We start from the raw sequence: 20,306 nt of genomic DNA, 5'->3' as shown, positions 1-20,306 counted from the left end.
TGGACAAACAAAATCCCACAAATGCTGACAAACTCCAAGCATTGATTAGGCAAGAATGGGCGGCCATCAGTCAGTATGTGGCCCAGAAGTTGATTGACAGCATGTCAGGGCGAATTGCATAGGTCTTGAAAAAGAAGGGTCAACACTGCAAATACTGACTATTTGCATAAACTTAATGTAATTGTCAATAAAAGCCTTTGACACTTATGAAATGCTTGTCATTTTACTTTAATATACCATAGTAACATCTGACAAAAAGGTCTAAAAACAATGAAGCAGCAAAGTTTGTGAAAACCAATACTTGTGTCATTCTCAAAAGTTTTGGCCATGGCTGTACAATCCATATCCTCTTCTAAACATGTGGGTGCAGACTGCCTTGAGCTGGTTGGCTAAATGGGTTGGGTATGAGATGCTGGCAGTCGGGATGCCGCTGGTGAAAATACCAACAGCAGCATCACGACAGTGATGATCCCGACAGCGGTAGGTAAGTATAGTAAAACTAACTCTCCCTCCACGGTGCCCAAACCTATCCTCCCCTCTAGTGCCTAAGCCTAACCTCCCCCTCCCCGCACCCTAACTCTCGCTTCCAGGTGCCTAAACCTAACCTCCCCCTCCCCTCCACATCCTAAACCTAGCCCTCCCCGCTTAGTGCCTAACCCTCCCCTAACCCTGATGCATACCTTGTGGATGCCAATAGTCGAGATACTGGTGCCGGGGTCCCGACACTGTCGGGATTCTGGCGCCGGTATTTAGACCACTGGGATTCTGACTACATCCCGGCTATGGCCCGTATTCAATTTGAAACGAAAAGCCATTTTCGCGTGTTTTTGACGAAAACTTTTCACCGATGACATCATTTTCGCCTGTTTGGATTTTAATAATAACAGGCGGAAAAAAGTGCAGAATTGGGCTTTTGGGGTGCAACATTGCGGAACCCCCGTACAGCCTTCAGACAGTCCCCCAAAGGTAACCTGTGTCAAAAATGTAAAAAAAAAAAAACATTTAAGGACACTCCAAAAAATCACTTTGAATTTGGGGGCGAAAACAAAATGTTGGGGGACAAAGTTAAAAACTAGCGAACTATACTCTGGGGGTGTCAACAAGTATGCCCCAGGTGTTTTTTTGATTGCAGGTGCTTGCGGCAGGTGGATTTTTCACGATGTTTTCAATTTAACTTTAGCAACTTTTAAATATGCTGACCCCCATTTTCAAGTACCCCAAATTTGCTGGGATAAGTTATTTTCTGGAAAAAATACTCCTGAATACTATTCTGCACCACGTATAGAAAAACGATATTTAGCAGCTATTGAGCCCTTTTAAAACACCAAATACCTTCAGCAAGCCAAATCGGGGGGTACCATAGCTAACCCCCATGTCAGAGCATCTTTTGGGGGGTGTCAGGTTGATTTCCCCAAATGTGACAGTACTTTCCGCCTGTTCAAGTTTCGCCGGGTTCCGTTTTCGCGTACTTCCATACTGAATACGGGGTAAAACCGGCACGGCCACGATACTTTTCTGCCTACAAAAGACACGATGCAGGCGAAAAGTCTGGGAGGCGGAAAAGTATTTTGGATCCGCTTTAATTGAATACGGCTCTATAGATCAATATTGCAATAATAGCACATGTCTTAAGGTGGGTACATACCAGAAAGATATGCAGATGATGGTTGTTCATACACACTGAACGACCATCATCTGTGCTGCAGCGGGTCCTGGCGGCCGGCTGTGCTGCCCCTCAGCCCGACGCACAGCCAATGGGGGGCGCGATCAGCGTGATCGCTCTCCCCTTTGGCATAGGAGACTGCTTGGGCTGCTGCTTTAGCGTGTGCTGGGCTGCTGTGGATGGGGAGCTGTGCCGGAGTCAGGTAAGTAGTACCCGCTCGTGGCTCCCCCCCTCTCTCTGCACTCCTGTGTACGGGCGATTGGCTGATCGCCCGTACACACTTGCCGATGGACAGATATGTCTGCAGACATATCTGTTCATTGGCTGTGCAGCACGGCCAATGCGATATGTCTGTGAACGATGTTGTTCACAGACATATCGTCTGTACACACTGGCCGACGGGGGCACGATATATTGGCTGATCAGTTGATCGGCCAAAATATCGGCCAGTGTGTACCCAGCTTAAGTTACCTCACATGGGCGCAGCAGAGGTTATCTTTTTATCTGTTTTCCCATTGTACTAGGTCAAATCTAATTCAGTTTGATCACATATTGATGGTGAAGTATGATATTTTTTGGAGTCCACACAATGTACGATCATCAGCTTGTCAAACAACAAGGCTGACAAACCAATATCGCACTGTATGCATTCACTGTAAGCCAATATGTAGCCATTATATATTATATCATATTGTATTATATAAGATAAAATAAGGACTGATGGATTATGGGAAAATAGGCTTTGGAACACTTATACAGACACATGCATGAATAAAATGTTTCATTTTGTTTCTTTGGAGAAATTGCCCATAGCAACCAATCAGCTCCTACCTATTATTTATATGTACTTGATAAATGCTACTTCAAAGCTGATTACTTGTTATGGGCAACTACTCCACTGGTCCAGTGTTAGGAGACAGAGTGATAAGTCTGTGATAAGGTGCCAGCCAATCAGCTCCCAACTGTCATTTTTCAAACACAGCCTGTGAGATGACAGTTGGGAGCTGATTGGCTGGCATCTTATCACAGACTTATCACTCTGTCTCCTAACATTGCTTAGTAACTAGACTCCTTAGTGTGCTTGTTAGAGTGATGCGTTACAGTCTAACATGTTAAACATGATTATCTCATGCAGCATATTTTGCCAACCTGGTTGGAAAATCCAGAAGAAAGCACAAGGTGATACCTCCAGCTGTTACTGGGCCTCCAGAGTTTGAGAGAACCTTCAGAGCACAGTATGTAAAAGGAAAGATACAGATGTTGTCTACAAAAGTGGAGGACTCTAGAAATGTTCTCAAATGTTTTTATTGTGATGTGACACCTATAGATGTTCACACAATGGGCCTGATTCAGACTAACTCGCGAGCGGCTGTCCGCTCGCAAGTGGGTCGATGGTGTGCACTGCGCATGCGCACGACGGAGGGAGCTCCGTCGTGCGCATGCACAAGACGCGACGAGCGAAGGACTTTCCTTCACTCGTTGTGTCTGATCAAAGGGGGCGTGCTGTCGATGTTGATTGACAGCACGCCCCCTTTGGTGAGCGTGCCTCGCAGACGGGGGCGTTCCCAAGGGAACGCCTACCGTCAGAAGCCGGCCCACTGACATCACTAGTGATGTCAGTGGGAGTGATTTTGGCTCTGATAGAGCCAAAATCACTCCGGGCCTTGCGGTTGAGAAACTCAACCGCAGGCTTCGGCTCGCAGTGGCGATGGTCAAGACCATCGCGATCATCAACCTGCACGCTCGTATATGCTGTGGGTGGTGAATCAGGGCCAATATTATATCACAAAATCAGTATTTATTTTTAAGATGCAAAAATGTCCTCATTTATGTACTAAAATGTGTTTTTGTGCTGAACAAATAGTAATTTCGACGTTGTTTTTTAAAGCAGAGAGCTCTGTCATACAAGTTACATAAAATAATGACAGCGTTAGTAAAACCATAACATTTTTCTAATTATCATAAGAAGAGGTGAAGAAACAGATATAAATTACTATCCCTCCCCTGTTATAGAGTATGTATTGTTTTATTTTGGCAGCAAGTTGATGTAGATCGATTTGATATTGATATTTGATATTGTGTGAACATAAAATGGGAGATTTAATTATTTTTCCCTTTAATTCTTCCCGTAGTAACTACTAAATGCAAATCTTGTATGGAGCCATCTTTAGAAATATATCACCGCAAAGATGGCGCCACCAGATGAGTATAGGAGGGGGAGGGGTCACCACACAGGCAGCCACAATGGCAAATGAATGTACAAATATTTAAGAAGATAGCGCTGAGTGCATTTATATTCTCAACGAGATAAAATAAAATTCTTTATATAAAAGTCTTGATTTAATTCACTTTAATATATAATATAACACATTAAAACTTCCTTCTCCACAAAACTTAAATGGAAAGAACTCTTGCAAGACTGCTTCCAGAAAGCTGGTTTGCATGGGGACCTCGCACACAAGTGAGGAAGGCAATAGATTGGCACAAATCATAATAACATATACAGTATACGGAGAGGAGGTGGAGGAGATAAAAGTGCTCCCTCTCACCCAGGGCACTAAATTGTGAAGTAAGAGCTCCACCTATGATGTGATGTGGGTGTACTCACTACACTACAGATGGGGGCATGTGAGGAGTCTGATGGGCCTAATAAGGGGCACGTAGGAAACACCTGGGCCTGGGGAGCCTATTTTTTTGTTTGCTACCCCTCATGTCAAAAGCTGGCTACACCACTGTGTGGCACAGTGCCCCTCCTAACCCCATTGGCCCTTATGCACCGCAGATCCTGCACCCATGAAAATTATGCCATTGGCGATTTTTTTTTTGTATACACTCCACTTGAAAAAGGAATATAGATATTATTTTCTTACTTACAGACTTTCAGTGGAGTCTGATACATAAGAAAAATTATGGAATTATCCAAAAAATAAAACAAAGTACTGAGTGTTTTAAATGTACATTAATATTGAATATAACTCTGACAAGTTCTGCCTGCTCGAACCAGCCTTTTGTGTCTATTTATTAAGGGGTTTCTATTCTAAAATCATGCAGAAATGTCAGTTTCCGTATGAATTAAGAATAGTTGCGATTTAAGAAATCTAGAAAACTTACGCAGAATACAGCAGTATCTATTAATTGCAATGGGGACTGCGGTCTAAGCCAATTTGTCAGGCTTGGCTCTATTAGTTACTGCAATCATCAGATGGTGCTAGCCGCTTTATCCCCTATGGAGGTATTGTCACCAGAAAGGGATTGTGTGACCTTTCCCAGGGAGCCCCCAAGCTTCTCCCCTCCAGGTGATCAAAGTTTACATATGCACATGGCTTTACTGCCAGCCTATTAGAATCAGAGCTACTGTTCCAACAAGAGGTTTTTTTTTATTAAATAACCCTGAAAAATCATCACAGTGAATAATACTTTTCGGGGTTCCCACTTTACCAATAATAAAATAGGCCTCTTAATACATTACTTTCTATCAAGGAAGTGCTATTATTGCATTCATTAGGGATAGAACTGATATTTGTATTGTGAATAAAGTATTTTAATAAAAAAAATTTTGTCAGTAGGGACAGTGGTGTCACTGGGGTCGATAACTCGCAGTGCGCCAAATAGTGTACCCAAAAAGGGGTGTGGCCTCACAGGAAAGGGCCCTCTAAGGATGTGCCCAGAACTCCTGGAGACTGCCCCCGGAGGCTCTCCCTGCACTGCTAGCTCCTCTTCAGTGACAGGGAGCAAGGTGCTGCACAATAGCATCATTCCTCGAAGGGTAACACCCGATGCAGTGCGCACCCCCCTAGTGATGTCACTGAGTAGGGATCATTTACAAGTTGGAAAAAAAATACAGAAACATACTGCACCTTACTGTTCCCCAATTTGCATTCTCCGGAGCTGATGCAGAATTGAAAGCAATCTGTCCCCGCCATATCTCCACGGGTTACATTCAGGGGATGGGTATGGGATGCCAGCTCTCCAGATCCCGGCAGTCAGAATCCCGACGCCGGCATCCCGACCGGGTTAGCATACCGACACATGTTTTTCAGTATTCTAACCCTCCCTCTCTCCCTACTCTAACCCTCCCTCCCCGATGCCTGACCCCAACCTCCCCCACCTTATTGCCTAAACCTAATCTCCCTCTCCCTGCACCCTAAATCTAACCCTCTCCCCTTAGTGCCTAAAGCTAATGCTCCCCCCCAACCTTGCTGTGGTCAGGATTCTGGTGTTGGCATTCTGAGCGCCGTAATCCCCATGGTCGGGATATTGACCGCATCTCTATGTTCAGTAGCCCAGCACTGGGATGCCGCCACTTAAAATTAGCATTGGTGGGGAGAGTTAGGTTTAGGGTGTGAGGAGGGGGAGGTTATGTTTAGGCACTAGGGTGGGAGGTTAGGTTCAGACACCGGGGAGGGAGGGTTATGGTACCTACCGACAGGTGTCGGTATCCTAACCCTGTTGGGATGCCGGCTTCGGGATTTTGACCACCGAGATCCTGAGCGCCGCAATCCCATAACCGTCTCAACCCTGCCATCGCCACTATATTGTTAGTAAAGAATCCCGGCATATGCATATGCTGGGTCACCTACTCCTAACTGCCCGGTACCAGCAAAGCCACCATTATACACTTATTTTTATTGAAACTTTACATTCTTTTGACATTTATGAGTCTTTTTATGAAGGGAGATATAGGGTTTCACACTATTTATCAATGGACACCTCCCTGCTATTGCCGGCAGTAGCCCCCACCAGCAAGGACATTTGCCAGCTATTTCTGGTGAATAGCCTTCCCTATAAAAAAGCATGGTGAAGCCTATTTAAATATTGCGGCGATTCATATACCACCACAATCCTCCTTTTTCTATCCCCATAATGGCATTAGCAGGAAATATTTCTAGAAAAAATGCTTTATACTGTATAAATAAATCAGTTTTGTCATCGTAATAGTTGCAAATTAATTATTCAGTTTGTTTAAAAAAAAAAAAATTAAATATAATAAAATATAAACTGGAAGACTAAAGCTGGCCACACATCTAAAGATTATCTGTCCAACCAGCCAACTAGTTGATTGGTTGGAATGAAAATCTGGTAAGGTATGAAAGCAAATGACAATCAGCAATTTGCTCCCAAACGCCGGAAAATGGACTAAAACTGTTGTTTGAACAAATTGTTTAGATCAAACATTTAACAAACTTGTCTGAACGTCCATTTTCACCTGTTTTCTGGCATTTAGGAGCAAATTGCTGATCATCATTTACTCCCCTCCGAGCCTATAGGCTTCTATAGGGTAACGCCAGGTTTTTCTGGCGTTACCCTCCGCACCGATAAAAAGGTGGCCGGGGCATAGTACATATGGAAATGCGGTAAAAAAACCCGAAAACTTGGTTTTTACCACATTTTTCCTTTAGTACATCCCGCCCAGAATGTTTTTGCCATGTGCCATGTGTCACTTTTGTGTTTCAATTACACTCAGCTTTCTATTCTCTCCCAATTGCCATAATATTAGAATAGTAACTTTGACGTCAGCTATCTTAGGTCACTAACATTTTAACATTACTGTATCACTTACAAATCATATTCACATTCTAATCTTCAAATCCCATTTATCTGTTAAGAGACTGTTAACTAAGTAGATTAGTAACACCTTAGTCATTTATTTTCTATTCAGACAATTGACCTGGCTCAATAACCCATTTTACAGACTATAAATAACATTCTCTTTTGCAGACAGAACTGTATTGAATTCTATGCAATGTTCTTGGTTGATCTTTGGGCTGCCGGCTACTTCTTTAATCAAGGTAAATGTTTAATTATGTACATGCTTAGAGCTATGAAGAACGAGAGGCTAATACTGAGTTGAACACAAAGTGTCTGTAGTTGCTGGCAGCCGCGGAGCCTGATTTACTGCGTTGTGCTGATGTGGAGTACGTACAGTGGATGCCAAGATCTGTGCGTCTGCAAGCAGGAAACCACATCACCCACTGATTTTATGCCGGCACCCACAACCGTCATCGTTAGGGTCGGCACTTGCAGCCAAGCTAGCTGCCAGAGATCCATCAGGAACAGACTTCATTCCCCATACACATGATTCAGAATCGCACGGAACTCAAACTATGTGACACTCCCATTACACTCGTCACGAGCTGCATGCTGGCACTCGCCACGAGCTGCATGCTGGCACTCGCCATGTGCATCCATGCACAGAGATCCATCCAACTCAGAATCAGCCCCAAATTCTGCCTCAGTATATATGCCATACTAATACAACTGACAGTTATATACTGTACATAGTATAATGACCACAATGTGAAACAATAGATCACCAGAAGTGGCCAATGAGTTCTATGAAAATGTTACCATTTTGGTGTGTTTGGCATGCTAGTTTTATTAAGCTTTTTAATTGGATAAAGGAAAAATATCACACAGCTATTTTGTCAGATAAATCTATCAATGACTTTGGACATTTGGGAATTTGTGTGTGTATGAGGGGGCAGAACTGTGCAAGTGGGGCAGGTTCATATATGTGTGTGTATGAGGGGGCAGAACCGTGCAAGTGGGGCAGGTTCATATATGTGTGTGTAAATCTGGCTCTGATACTAGCCTGTGACTCCCATCCATTTACCTCACCGAACATCCCAAGTGCCGGGAGCTGTGAAGCCATGTAGACACTCCACCATGTGGCAATGCCTGCTGGAGCAGAACAGGCTTTTCTACCCTCCTGATATACGGGAGCCTCCCGAATATCGGGTACTGTTCCCGACCCCCCGGAAAGGCAGGCAAGACCTGCCGCCTGATCCCCTGATTACAACTAGAAACCCCCCGCAGCGGGGGGCCAGATGACGCGACTCGTGCTAAATCACGTCATCGTGGCTCCGCCCCCTGCTTCACAATGCCTTTATTGTCGGTACTGTGAAGATGGAGCGGGGGCACGATGATGCAATCGCGCAGACATGCCCCTGGACCCGCCCCCATGCTGAGTCAGTGCTCAGCCACGCCCCCCGCTGTGTGCAGGCATTCAGCACCCTCCCGGTAGAAGGGAGCTGAATGTCGGCAACTATGGGCAGCAACCATGGAGCAGGCGGGAAGCCAAACGGCCATTGGATCTGGAGGTAGAGGGGGCATGGCGGTAAAGCCGTATGTATCAGTCGGAGTCTCAGTGATAAAGATGGCTACCCAGCACACTTCTGCGAAAATATAAACAAAGTGAAAGTGTACATACTGAGAAATGAACAATGGGAATGCATCCAAGTACAGATGTGCAGTTATACATACAAATTTTAAATAATCTCTATAATGAATAGTTATATATATATATATATACACACACACATACTGATAGATAGATAGATAGATAGATAGATAGATAGATAGATAGATAGAGATATATTGTGAGTCGTCAATAGTATTATGGTTATTTTATAATATAATATATGGCAAATTTACACGTAATCTAAAGGCTTATGAGATCTGCAAGAACAAAAAGCAAAAGCAACCAAAAAGACAGCATTAAACAAAAGCTTTCAAGCTATTTTATCATTTAAGTCTTTAGGGTGGATGGTGTCTAAAGTAAAAATCCAGCTATACTCAGTTTGCAAAAGTATCTTAGCTCTGATGCTAGGAGGAATATGATCGATCATTTTGTGCCTTAGGCTGGACAGAGCATGTCTAGCTTCTTTAAAGTGTCTCGCAGTGGGCTGGTCTGAATCCTTTCCATCCAGTGCTGCTTTTATTACTGAACGGTGTAGGGCCATTCTCTCCTTGAAAATCTGTGTTGTATGTCATACATAACTTAAACCAGAATGGCAAGTACACAACATACTTGCTAGAACAGGTTAATACATTAGCGATCTTGGTTTTTTTTCCGAAGTGGTGATGATTGAATGTGGGCCCCATTTCCATATGACTACAAGTAACACAGGAGGAACATTTGTAACATCCTGGGTTTTTTCTTGTGACATAGGTGATTATATTAATAATGGAGTGATATCACTCTTCACGAGGATGTCATTTAAATTGCAACCACGTTTGTAACTAATCAAAGGAGTTTTGCTGGAAGATCGCAGTTAGTGCTGACAATTGACCATAATGCTTTTGCAGCCCTGGGGACCACTGGGCTGGCAACACCAAATACAGTTACGAATGGGATACAGGGCCTGATTCAGACCCGGTCGCTATGAGCGTACGCTCGCTCAATGCGTATGCAAATATTTTAAAGTGACGCGGCGGGGAGCGATTACTCGCCAAGGCATAAGCACGCCCATCTTACCTGTACGAGCGTTCACTTTGTGTATGCAGGTTCCCCTTAGCGAATGCAGAGACGCCCACTGTCCCACCTCATCTCCTTGAAGTTTGTGAAAACATTGGTATATCAACCACTGTCGGATGTGAACACAGTGCTTGTTGTAGCTTTTTTCTTCCGCAAGCATTTCGAGGAAAACAGAGTAAAAAAATGGCTGGTGACGTGTACTATGACGCTGCCTGTTAATTATGCATGCCTCTAAAACGGCGTTGAAACACTCGGGCACGCCTGGATTCGCACTTCTCGCACCACTCACTCTGCTGGGCTGGCTTTGCTGTACGAGCGAGGGATCAGCGAACGCACTGTATAGTTTGCGCACGCGCACTGCGATTCATACGCATGTGCAGATTAGCAGCCATCGGCAATAGCGAGCACACTGCGGATAGCGTCCGGGTCTGAATCAGGCCCTCAGTCCCTATTGTTTCCTTGGACATACAGTATTTGATAGTAGTTGTTCTCTATTGAGCTTAAGGACTTCCATTATTTTGTTGCAGAAATAATTTTTAAAGAACTTTTGCATAACTAGGTCCTCTTGTGATTCTACTACATCCAGATTTCTTGTTATACGTGCTACTCACATAATTTGGGATTTGGCCAATCCCTTTTTCTGCGTGGGAGGATAAAAGCTGGGGGGGGGGGTGACAGGGGCACCTGCCCCGGGGGGCCCCCACACATAAAGGGTCCCCACAAATTGCCCCCACAATACCCAGATCCCGGAGTACAGCATTTCGCTGCCTCCGGTCTGGTCTTGACAGTAACTGGCCGATCACTCTTGTTCCTGCTTCTACCTGTAGGGCTGGGTTAACAATGGGGCGACTGCCCACTGCGGGGGAGTGGCTTGAACGGTGAGCCGGACAGCTGCATGTGCGTTTGACAGCCACACTGCCGGAAGGTTTGCTCTTACCCCAGAACCAGTGCTCCGGGTGGCTGTAAGGCCCCTCATACAGGCCGCGGAGTTACCATTTCTGCTGGGTCCTGCTGCTGGAGCCTCTCAGTCACTGCACCATCCTGTCTCATTGAATACGGCAGCTGCTCCTCCTGGCCCCTGCAGGGTTGCTGCTGGATGGAATTCTGCTTACTGCTGTCCTCCTCATCTCCACCCCTGTAGCCTCTTACATTGCATCTGGATCTCTCTCTACCTCTACCACGGACAGACTGGTTACAGAAGTAACTTATGAGTAATATTTCCTGTGGGCGCCTATGTGTTTGTTTTTTTCCTGTTGGTGTCTATGGGCCCTATTTACTACATTCCGGTTGTAGTGTGATATTTTCGCCTAAATTTGCATTGTGAATTTAGCAAATATCACAGGAATTTATGAAAAAACCCTTGCAGGGACAGATAGAACTTGCAATAAAGCTCTGCCCCTGCGAATTCCCATCCTGCAGTTTTCTCACTGTATTTTTCACAAAGAATACAGTGAGAAGGTGTCCGCGCATTTGCTGCCGAAGATGGCGTTATCACAGGGTTTTCCCACTTATTTTTTTACAAATAATTTTTAGTAAATCTTGGGCAGATCACATTTCCCATTACAAGAATGGGAAATGTGATCTGCATACCAAAATAAGCGAATGAAAACTACTCTAATTGCCTATAATAAATTTATATGATACTAAAATAATGTAAAAATGGTGTAAAAACACCCTTTTTCAAAATATTTTAGTAAAAATAATATTGATAAATAGGCCCATATATGTGTGTGTTTTTTTGCTGTGTGTGTCTGTTTTTTTTTATGTGAAGCCCATGGGCCCCATTTAACAATGAGACATAACCCCTTAAGCACTCGCTAAAGTAATTAACAAACGGCGGTAAGCTAAGCTTATTGCTGTTTGTCAATGTACAACTTAAGCCACAATATAATATATATATATTTGATAGGGGCCCCCACAGACTTTAATCTGGTCCCGGCTGCAATAGCAATTTGTCCATTACTTATCCTGATGGTGACATCTGAGAGATGAACTTCATGCATTGTCTCATTGGGGGAGAGCAGGGCCATAACTAGAGTGGTGCGACCAGTGCCATAGCACAGGGCACTGCAGGGCAGGGAGCGCTGTTTGGGCCTGTCAGTATTTTGTTTATTATCATTCTCACTTGTAGCTTCCTCTTCTTTTATCCCCAGCATCTCCTGGCCTCCCCCATCTCTTCCCTGGCCCTCCCCATGAGGCCATGGTCCTTTTACGGGTGTGCATCTCATGTCCCTATTTGGAAAATTGGGGGGGGGGGGGGGGGGGGTGAGGGGGGTGCTAATGCTCTATCTGGCACAGGGCACCAAAAAGTCTAGTTATGGCTCTGGGGGAGACTCTACGTGACGTCACAGCTCCCGGCACCCCGGCAGCGTCCTGCACCTGTGACTGTTAAACTTTCTCTGTATTATGAGGTAAGCACATCTTTGTTTGTATCCTTCAAGCACCCTGATGAAAAGACCGTCCAGGTCTAGAAGCATTGGAATAAACAGCACCTAATTCTTCAAGAAGTCTGTGGAGTGCCACCTGTTCCTTTCTATATGGGACATTGGGCCTGATTCAGAGCCACTCGTAAGCGGCAGCTCGTTCGCTCCGAGCGATGTTTGCCAAACTGCGCATGCATACGGATTGTTATACGGATGCGCGAACCAGTCAGTGCGGCCGAAATTCATGTGCTCGCAAAATAGCGAATGCCTGATAATTTGAGTGACAGAATGAGGCGTATGTGGGTGGTAACAGGGGAAGGTGCTTGAAAACGGGGAGTGGAGATCCGATCGCAGGTGTGCTTAAAGGTCAAAACAGGCGTTTTATGGGTGTGCATATTTAAAACAGCAGCGTCATTGACCACGTCACTGGGTTTTTTTTTAGCCAGAACTGCTCGCAAAATTGTGGTAGCAAAAACCAACCACAAGAATAGCGAGCAGCTCGTACCCTGTTCGATGTACTCGATTAATCTAATAAATAGCGGACATGACGTAGGATGCGAGCGGCCAGGGGGCGTTTTTATCAAATAAACGAGCGCATGTTTTGTTCGCTCGTTCAGACATGGAGGTGGCAACAGACCGCAAGGAGCGTACGGTTCATTTGAATAGCCACCCCCTTTTTCTGAACGAGCGAGCGCTAATTGCGAGCGGCTCTGAATGAGGGCCATTGATAGCTATACAAATCTTGGGAAGAAGAAGCAGTCAACATATAAGTGTATATACATACACACAGAGCCGTGACTAGCCATTTTGGTGCCCTGTACGAGAAAGAGCATTGGTGCCACCCCCCTCCCAAAAAAAAAAAAAAAATAGGACAACATATTAATTTTTACTTTTCCAATATCTGTTATGCTGGGTTTATTGTGTGCAAGGAATGACTGCTCCAGCCAGAGGGCACAGACTTATGGACTGACTGTTGTCACGGCAAACACACATATGTAGTCTCTGTAACACATATGCATACACACACCCATGTAGTCCCAGCAAACACGCACACACCCTGCAGTCTCAGCAAGCATGCACACACCCTGCAGTCTCAGCACACACCCTACAGTCTCAGCACGCATGCACACACCCTGCAGTCTCAGCACGCATGCACACACTCTGCAGTCTCAGCAAGCATGCACACACCCTGCAGTCTCAGCACACACCCTACAGTCTCAGCACGCATGCACACACCCTGCAGTCTCAGCACACACCCTACAGTCTCAGCACGCATGCACACACCCTGCAGTCTCAGCACGCATGCACACACCCTGCAGTCTCAGCAGACTGACATGCACACACCCTGCAGTCTCAGCAGACTGACATGCACACACCCTGCAGTCTCAGCAGACTGACATGCACAAACCCTGCAGTCTCAGCAGACTGACATGCACACACCCTGCAGTCTCAGCACGCATGCACACACCCTGCAGTCTCAGCACGCATGCACACACCCTGCAGTCTCAGCACGCATGCACACACCCTGCAGTCTCAGCACACATGCACACACCCTGCAGTCTCAGCACGCATGCACACACCCTGCAGTCTCAGCAGACTGACATGCACACACCCTGCAGTCTCAGCAGACTGACATGCACACACCCTGCAGTCTCAGCAGACATGCACACACCCTGCAGTCTCAGCAGACATGCACACACCCTGCAGTCTCAGCAGACATGCACACACCCTGCAGTCTCACATGCACACAACATACACTCTCAGCAGACATGCACACACCCTGCAGTCTCACATGCACACAACATACACTCTCAGCAGACATGCACACACCCTGCAGTCTCAGCACACATGCACACACCCTGCAGTCTCACATGCACACAACATACACTCTCAGCAGACATGCACATACCATGCAGTCTGTGCACACATGCAGTCTCAGTAAATAAACATAGACACATGGGGGAGATTTAATAAAGTTTGGAAAGAGATCGAATTGGAGATAAATAGCACCAACCATTCAGCTCCTAACTGTCACTCTACAGGCTGTGGGTGGTATTCAATTAGTTTCGCACCCGCGATAATGTTTCACCTGCCGAACTTTTCGCCTACATCTCGTCTTTTGGCCGCGGAAACTTATCGCGCGCATCTCCGCTATTTACCGTATTCAATTCCAAGACGCGAAAACGGCGACACACAAAGTTCTAACAGGCGGAAAGTGGTGTCAGAATAGGGGGAATCAGCCTGAACCCCCCAAAAAGACGCAGAAACATTGGGGATCAATGTAGTAGTGCCAGATTTGCCCTAAAAAAACTGTTTGGGGTACTTAAGTTGGTACAATAGCATCTAATTAGCGTCTTTGCACAAGTGGTGAAGAATGGCATTAAGCAGTATTTTGTGGAGAAAATAACTAGTCCTGGCAAATTTGGGGTACCTGAAAATGGGTGCAAGCATCTTTTAATGTCTCTAAAGTGAAGTTTTAATAAAAGTGAAATTCCTCCATCATAAAAGCACCTGCAACCCCAAAAACACTTGACCCCTTCTTAGAGCACCCCCAGAACCTTATTTTGATAGTTTTTGAATTTGTCCCCCCACTTTGTGCTTTTTCGCCCCAAAATAAAAGTTCTTTTTTGGGGTGCTCTTAATTTTTTTCCTGGAATTTTTTTACACAGTTGTCCTATGGGAGGGTGTACCAAGTGCACCTTTGCACCCTAAAATAAATTTATGCACTTCTTTTCTCCTGCTATTCAGAGGCAAATCTTTTTCACCTATTACATGGCATTGACTTTCCGCGTACGCGATAAGCGGATGGAATTGAATATGGAGATAAGTTTCTGACAGGCGAAAAGACGCAATCAGCGATAGTTTTTTGCGGATCTCGGCTTTTCGCGTATAATTGAATATGGCCCTGTGTTTGAAAAGTGACAGTTAGGAGCTGATTGGTTGGTGCTATTTATCCCCAATTTTATCTTTCTCCAAGCTGTATTAAATCTCCCTCATAGGTAGGCTCAGCACACATACAAACACACACATGTAGCCTCAGCACATGCATATACACTTGACAGACTTCAGGGTCGGCTCTAGGGGCACTCGACCAGTGCGGTCGAACAGGGGCGCCACCCATAGAGGGCGCACCCCTCCCCAACATCCTGATTTCAGCGGGTCAGTATTGTCTCGCTGTTCCACCCGTTGGCCGAAGTGGCCCATAGGTGGACAAATAGGGAGGTTGGGGACCCCGGAGTCTGAATGGATGCTGCGCACATTATTTGGCCAGCCTGACATTATTTGGAGGTGTGCCTTGTTATAAGGCACCATGATCCCTATGGCTACAAGCATATTCATAGAATGTTTCTCTTGGACACTTATATGGAACCACTAGCACAATGTGAGCAAGCCCTGGAAAGTATTAGTGTATTGTCACCAACATGTAGATCTTACTGAGCAACAATTGCAACATATATACTGCTTTGGGCTCCTTTACATTTGGATGTAGGTCAGTTTTATGACATGCCTCTCAGATGTAGCAGTACACTCCACTGTAACACTGCTTTCACAATCTCACTGATATTCTTTTTCAAACAGGGGCGTGCAGTCAGGACAGAACCTCCCCTGTCATACTCCCTAGTCCCTACCCTATCATAGTCCCTGTCATGCTGCAGAGTTTTATTATAAAAACACAGTGCTAAGTGTCCCAGGTATTACCAAGAGGAGATGTTACTCACCGTCTGCTGACTTCTCCAGCGCTGATATCGCCTCCTGTAGCTGCCAGTATCTGCTTCTACTCACAGGAGAAGCAGGACTTGAGCTGTGTCAGGCTGGCCGTTTGTAAGTAAAGTTCGTTGAAAAAAAAGTCACTGCTGCTGCCGGCCGGAGCCCGGAGATGGTGAGTTAAGGTGGCCACACATCTAAAGATTATCTGTCCAACCAGCCAACTAGTTGATTGGTTGGAATGAAAATCTGGTAAGGTATGAAAGCAAATGACAATCAGCAATTTGCTCCCAAACGCCGGAAAATGGACAAAAACTGTTGTTTGAACAAATAGTTTAGATCAAACATTTAACAAACTTGTCTGAACGTCCATTTTCATCTGTTTTCTGGCCTTTAGGAGCAAATTGCTGATCATCAGTTACTCCCATACGTTACCAGATTTTCATTCCAACCAATCAACTAGTTGGATGGTTGGACTGATAATCTTTAGATGTGTGGCCAGCTTTACACAGGGTTGTAGGGGAAGGGAGCCTCAGCTGTGTTTAATCATACCTTTTACCTGCATTATTGCATAAAGTAATAGATTCCAATCCAGTATACTTAAGAATTTGTCATTTATTAATTAATTAATTCATTAAATAGATCTAGCCCTTATCTGGGAGCACATATTTCCCCAGGGTTAATGCAGCAATAATCACGATTGATGTCATTACCAAAGCTTTATAGCTTTCATTACAGTCCTCAGGTAATACACCCCCTGTACACCCACTGACATCATCAGATAGACAAAGTTTGCTCTTATGGTCTGTTCCTGTGCTTGGCAGTTAAAGAGAAAAATATTCTTTTATGAGATGATTATGGTTCAATATCTTTATATTTGGTTGCGTGAATTTCTCTAGCACACAATTATACATATATGGACAAGCTATTATCCCATTCTGCAGATAAACAACTTCCTTGGGAGTTGCCCTTAAAGATATCTCATCTAATTTTTCCATTTAAATGTGTACAAACCAAAATTGGCTGTGCAAAGGCCATACTGAATTTTATGAACTGTATTCATTATAAACCATACAGTATATGTAAAAATGGAATTCCACAGCTGTTACCGCCGAGGGGGTGATTTAACGTTCACCCTCCTCAGCTGGTCTATTTTTAGTAACTGCTGCATTAGCCAGCTCCTGCTTCGCAGCGATAGCAGGAGTGGTATTAACGCAGAGTCTTAGTAAATAGACCCCTTAATGGTAATGGACATGGCATATATAGACATGATAAATACAAACACTTTTCTACCTACTATATGCACTGGATAATGACATTTTCTTATGGCACCAAGTTTGACACTTGATAATGAGCTTCTCTATGACTTTCAAACAAAATTTCCAAAAACTAAAAAAAATCAATACTTGAAGGGTATGTGTGTGTGTCACCTCCCCTGTTTGTAGCAGTCATGGCCAGGCTCAGCCAGTGACAGTGTTTGCACCCCATTTGTAGCAATCAGGGCCAGGCTCAGACAACGACAGTGCCCCCCTCCCCATTTGTAGCAATCAGGGCCAGGCTCAGACAGCGACAGTGCCCCCCTCCCCATTTGTAGCAATCAGGGCCAAGCACAGATAGCGACAGAGTCCCCCCCCATTTGTAGCAATCAGGGCCAGGCTCAGACAGCGACAGAGTCCCCCCCCATTTGTAGCAATCAGGGCCTGGCTCAGACAGTGACGGCGTGTGCCTCCGCCCCAATTTCTAGAAATCAATCAGGGCCAGGCTCAGATAGCGACAGTGCGTGCCCCCCATTTGTAGCAAACAGAGCCCGGCTCAGACAGTGACAGTGTGTGCCCCCAAGCCCTGTTTGTGCCCCCTACCACCCCCCCGCATTTGTAGCAAACGGTGAGTACTTTACACTAATGTACTTGAACACTGCTGATAGGGCGCAGCCCGGGAACCTCTGCGCCAGAAACAGGGCTCAGCAGGCAGCTGCTCACACTCTCCCCTTCCTCTGTGCACGTCCTGGTTCCTCTCACTGTGTGTGACATCATGACTGGTTACACGCACAAGTCACAGAATGTGATAGGATGCAGGTGTGTGCTGGAGTCAGCACCCGGCAGCTGTCTAATCACTGACAGGCAGGAGGGACTCAGCCGGCCCAGAGCTCAGACTTTTTTGGTGGAGCTCGCAGTCCACCGGAAATACAAAATGCCCTCCAACGCACCTGGGGTGCCTAGGTGTAAATCCGCTACTGATATATATAGCCCAATGTTTCCTGTGTGTATTATCAAATAGACTGCTGTAATGTATGTACAAATGTAATTTATTCAAATATTAATATGCACGAGGCATGTGTATTCCACATTGCTGGGAAATGTCTCTATGATGTTAAGTTAATAATTGACATATATATGTAGAGGCTTCATAGAAAATAAACTGTTAGAATTTGCCTGTCGTTTCAGAACTGGCGTCCCTGTTCGGTTTGCTGTACATTTATGGGCGTCACCTGTACTTTGAGGGATATGTGCAGTCTTCTAAGGACAGGTATGTTGGATCAGTCTCCTACTGTATGTAGAACAATGTGTAGTTAGAATTATGTGGAAAATTATAAATTGCAAATACATTTGTGAGACTGTGCGCAATAATGTGCCAGAGGAAAGCCTGGCATATTATTGTATCACTAAGGATACAATGAGTGCAGGGTAAGACCAGGTACTATACATAGCTATTCTTCACATTTGCAAATACCATCATTTATTAAATAGACTTATCTACTGACAGGGTAAAGTAAATTAAATATTAGCTTTGATAAGTCTATACCGTATTAAACTAATGAAAACATTGTTTTATATATTGCTGTAGGTTTCATCATGTGTTTTGAGTTTTGTATTTTTTAATCAGATTTTCACTAAGACAGAGGACCTGATTCAGACCTTCAATCACTCGTTGCTGGCGATGTTAGCAAATGTGCGCATGCGTATAGTTCGCAGTGCGCATGCGCAAACTAGTACGAGCGACCGGGATGCGCTCGCTCGCCCGCCCTGCAAAAACAGCCCAGTGGAATGAGTGACAGGAGAGGCTTTGTGTGTGGTAACAGAGGCAGGGCAGTAGTAACGGGGGAGTGGAGTTGTGGACGCAGGCGTGCCTGAGTGTTTCAACGCAGTTTCAGAGGCGTGCATAATTAACCGGCACGTCACCTGATTGAATTATACACTGAAGTGCTCGTAGTGCTTGCGGTAGGGTACAGTCAACCGCAAGCGCTGCGGTAAGATCCGATGTACCGATGGTTGTATATACTTCCTGGAGATGACGTCCGCTAGTGGGCTGCTAAAGACAGGCTGGTGGGGTCTACATACACAAAGTGATCGCTCATCAAGACATAGTGGGTGTGCTTATGCCTTGCCGAGTGAGCGCCTGCCTTGACGTCACTTAGCTGAATTTCCATACGCTGGGAGCGAGCGGTCGCATCTTGCGAGCGGGTCTGAATCAGGCCCTGTGTGTTTATGTATACTCTTCTTATGCATGTTTTTTTTAATACATAGGGCCTATTCATGATACGTTAAATGGCCCGGTAACCCTGCAGAAATGCTAGTTTCCGCATATTTAGGTTACCGGGCCATTCATCATTAGGGATCCGATAGAACCCCTTGGTATTCAGCAAGCTCCGAAAACTGAGTTTTTGGAGTTTGCTTCCGAGAACAAGCGCCATCTTCAGATGGCGCTTGTTCTCGGATCCCCACCCCTTCCTATGGGAAGGAGTACCGAGAATATGAAGAGGGATCCCAGCGGATCCCTCCGCAGCCTCCTCACTCCCTCCCCAGGGGGTACGGGGAGGAGCAGGTAAGTAACATAGCTACACAAGTAGATGTGATTCTTTCCACGGGGACAACTGCTTTTCGGAGCAGTTACCCTTCACCGGAGCAATGATGAATTGCTCAGGTGTCATGCCTCCCCCGCTGTGTTAGTGTTAGTATATATATATATATATATATATATATATATTTACATATATATATATAGTGTTAGTGTGTGTGTGTATATACAGTCAGGTCCATAAATATTGGGACATTGACAGAATTTTCAGATTTTGGCCTCTATTCACTACCACAATGGTTTTGAAATGAAACGAAGAAGATGTGCTTTAACTGCAGACTTTCAGATTTAATTTGAGGGTAATTGCATCCAAATCGGGTGAATGGTGTAGGAATTACAACAGTTTCAATATGTGCCTCCCACTTTTTAAGGGGCCAAAAGTAATGGGACTATCAACTCAAAA

The 20,306-nt window shown here is 45.1% G+C and overlaps 1 protein-coding gene across 2 annotated transcripts in view; it reads left to right on the top strand.

The window, feature by feature from the left end:
* Positions 1-20,306, top strand: part of MGST2 (microsomal glutathione S-transferase 2) — an 80,212-nt gene that overhangs the window by 36,092 nt on the left and 23,814 nt on the right. For both annotated transcript variants that reach the window (XM_088451441.1, XM_088451442.1), the window contains exons 2-4: positions 2,799-2,898; positions 7,382-7,452; positions 18,493-18,574. In XM_088451441.1, the coding sequence (XP_088307567.1) occupies positions 2,799-2,898; positions 7,382-7,452; positions 18,493-18,574 (253 nt within the window). The remainder of the gene's footprint in view (positions 1-2,798; positions 2,899-7,381; positions 7,453-18,492; positions 18,575-20,306) is intronic.

Source organism: Taudactylus pleione, unplaced genomic scaffold (assembly GCF_031769625.1).
Source record: "Taudactylus pleione unplaced genomic scaffold, aTauple2 ptg000548l, whole genome shotgun sequence".
Taxonomy (NCBI): Eukaryota; Metazoa; Chordata; class Amphibia; order Anura; family Myobatrachidae; genus Taudactylus; species Taudactylus pleione.
The sequence above is the reverse complement of the archived record's forward strand: the minus strand, read 5'-3'. Positions and strand labels throughout refer to the sequence as shown.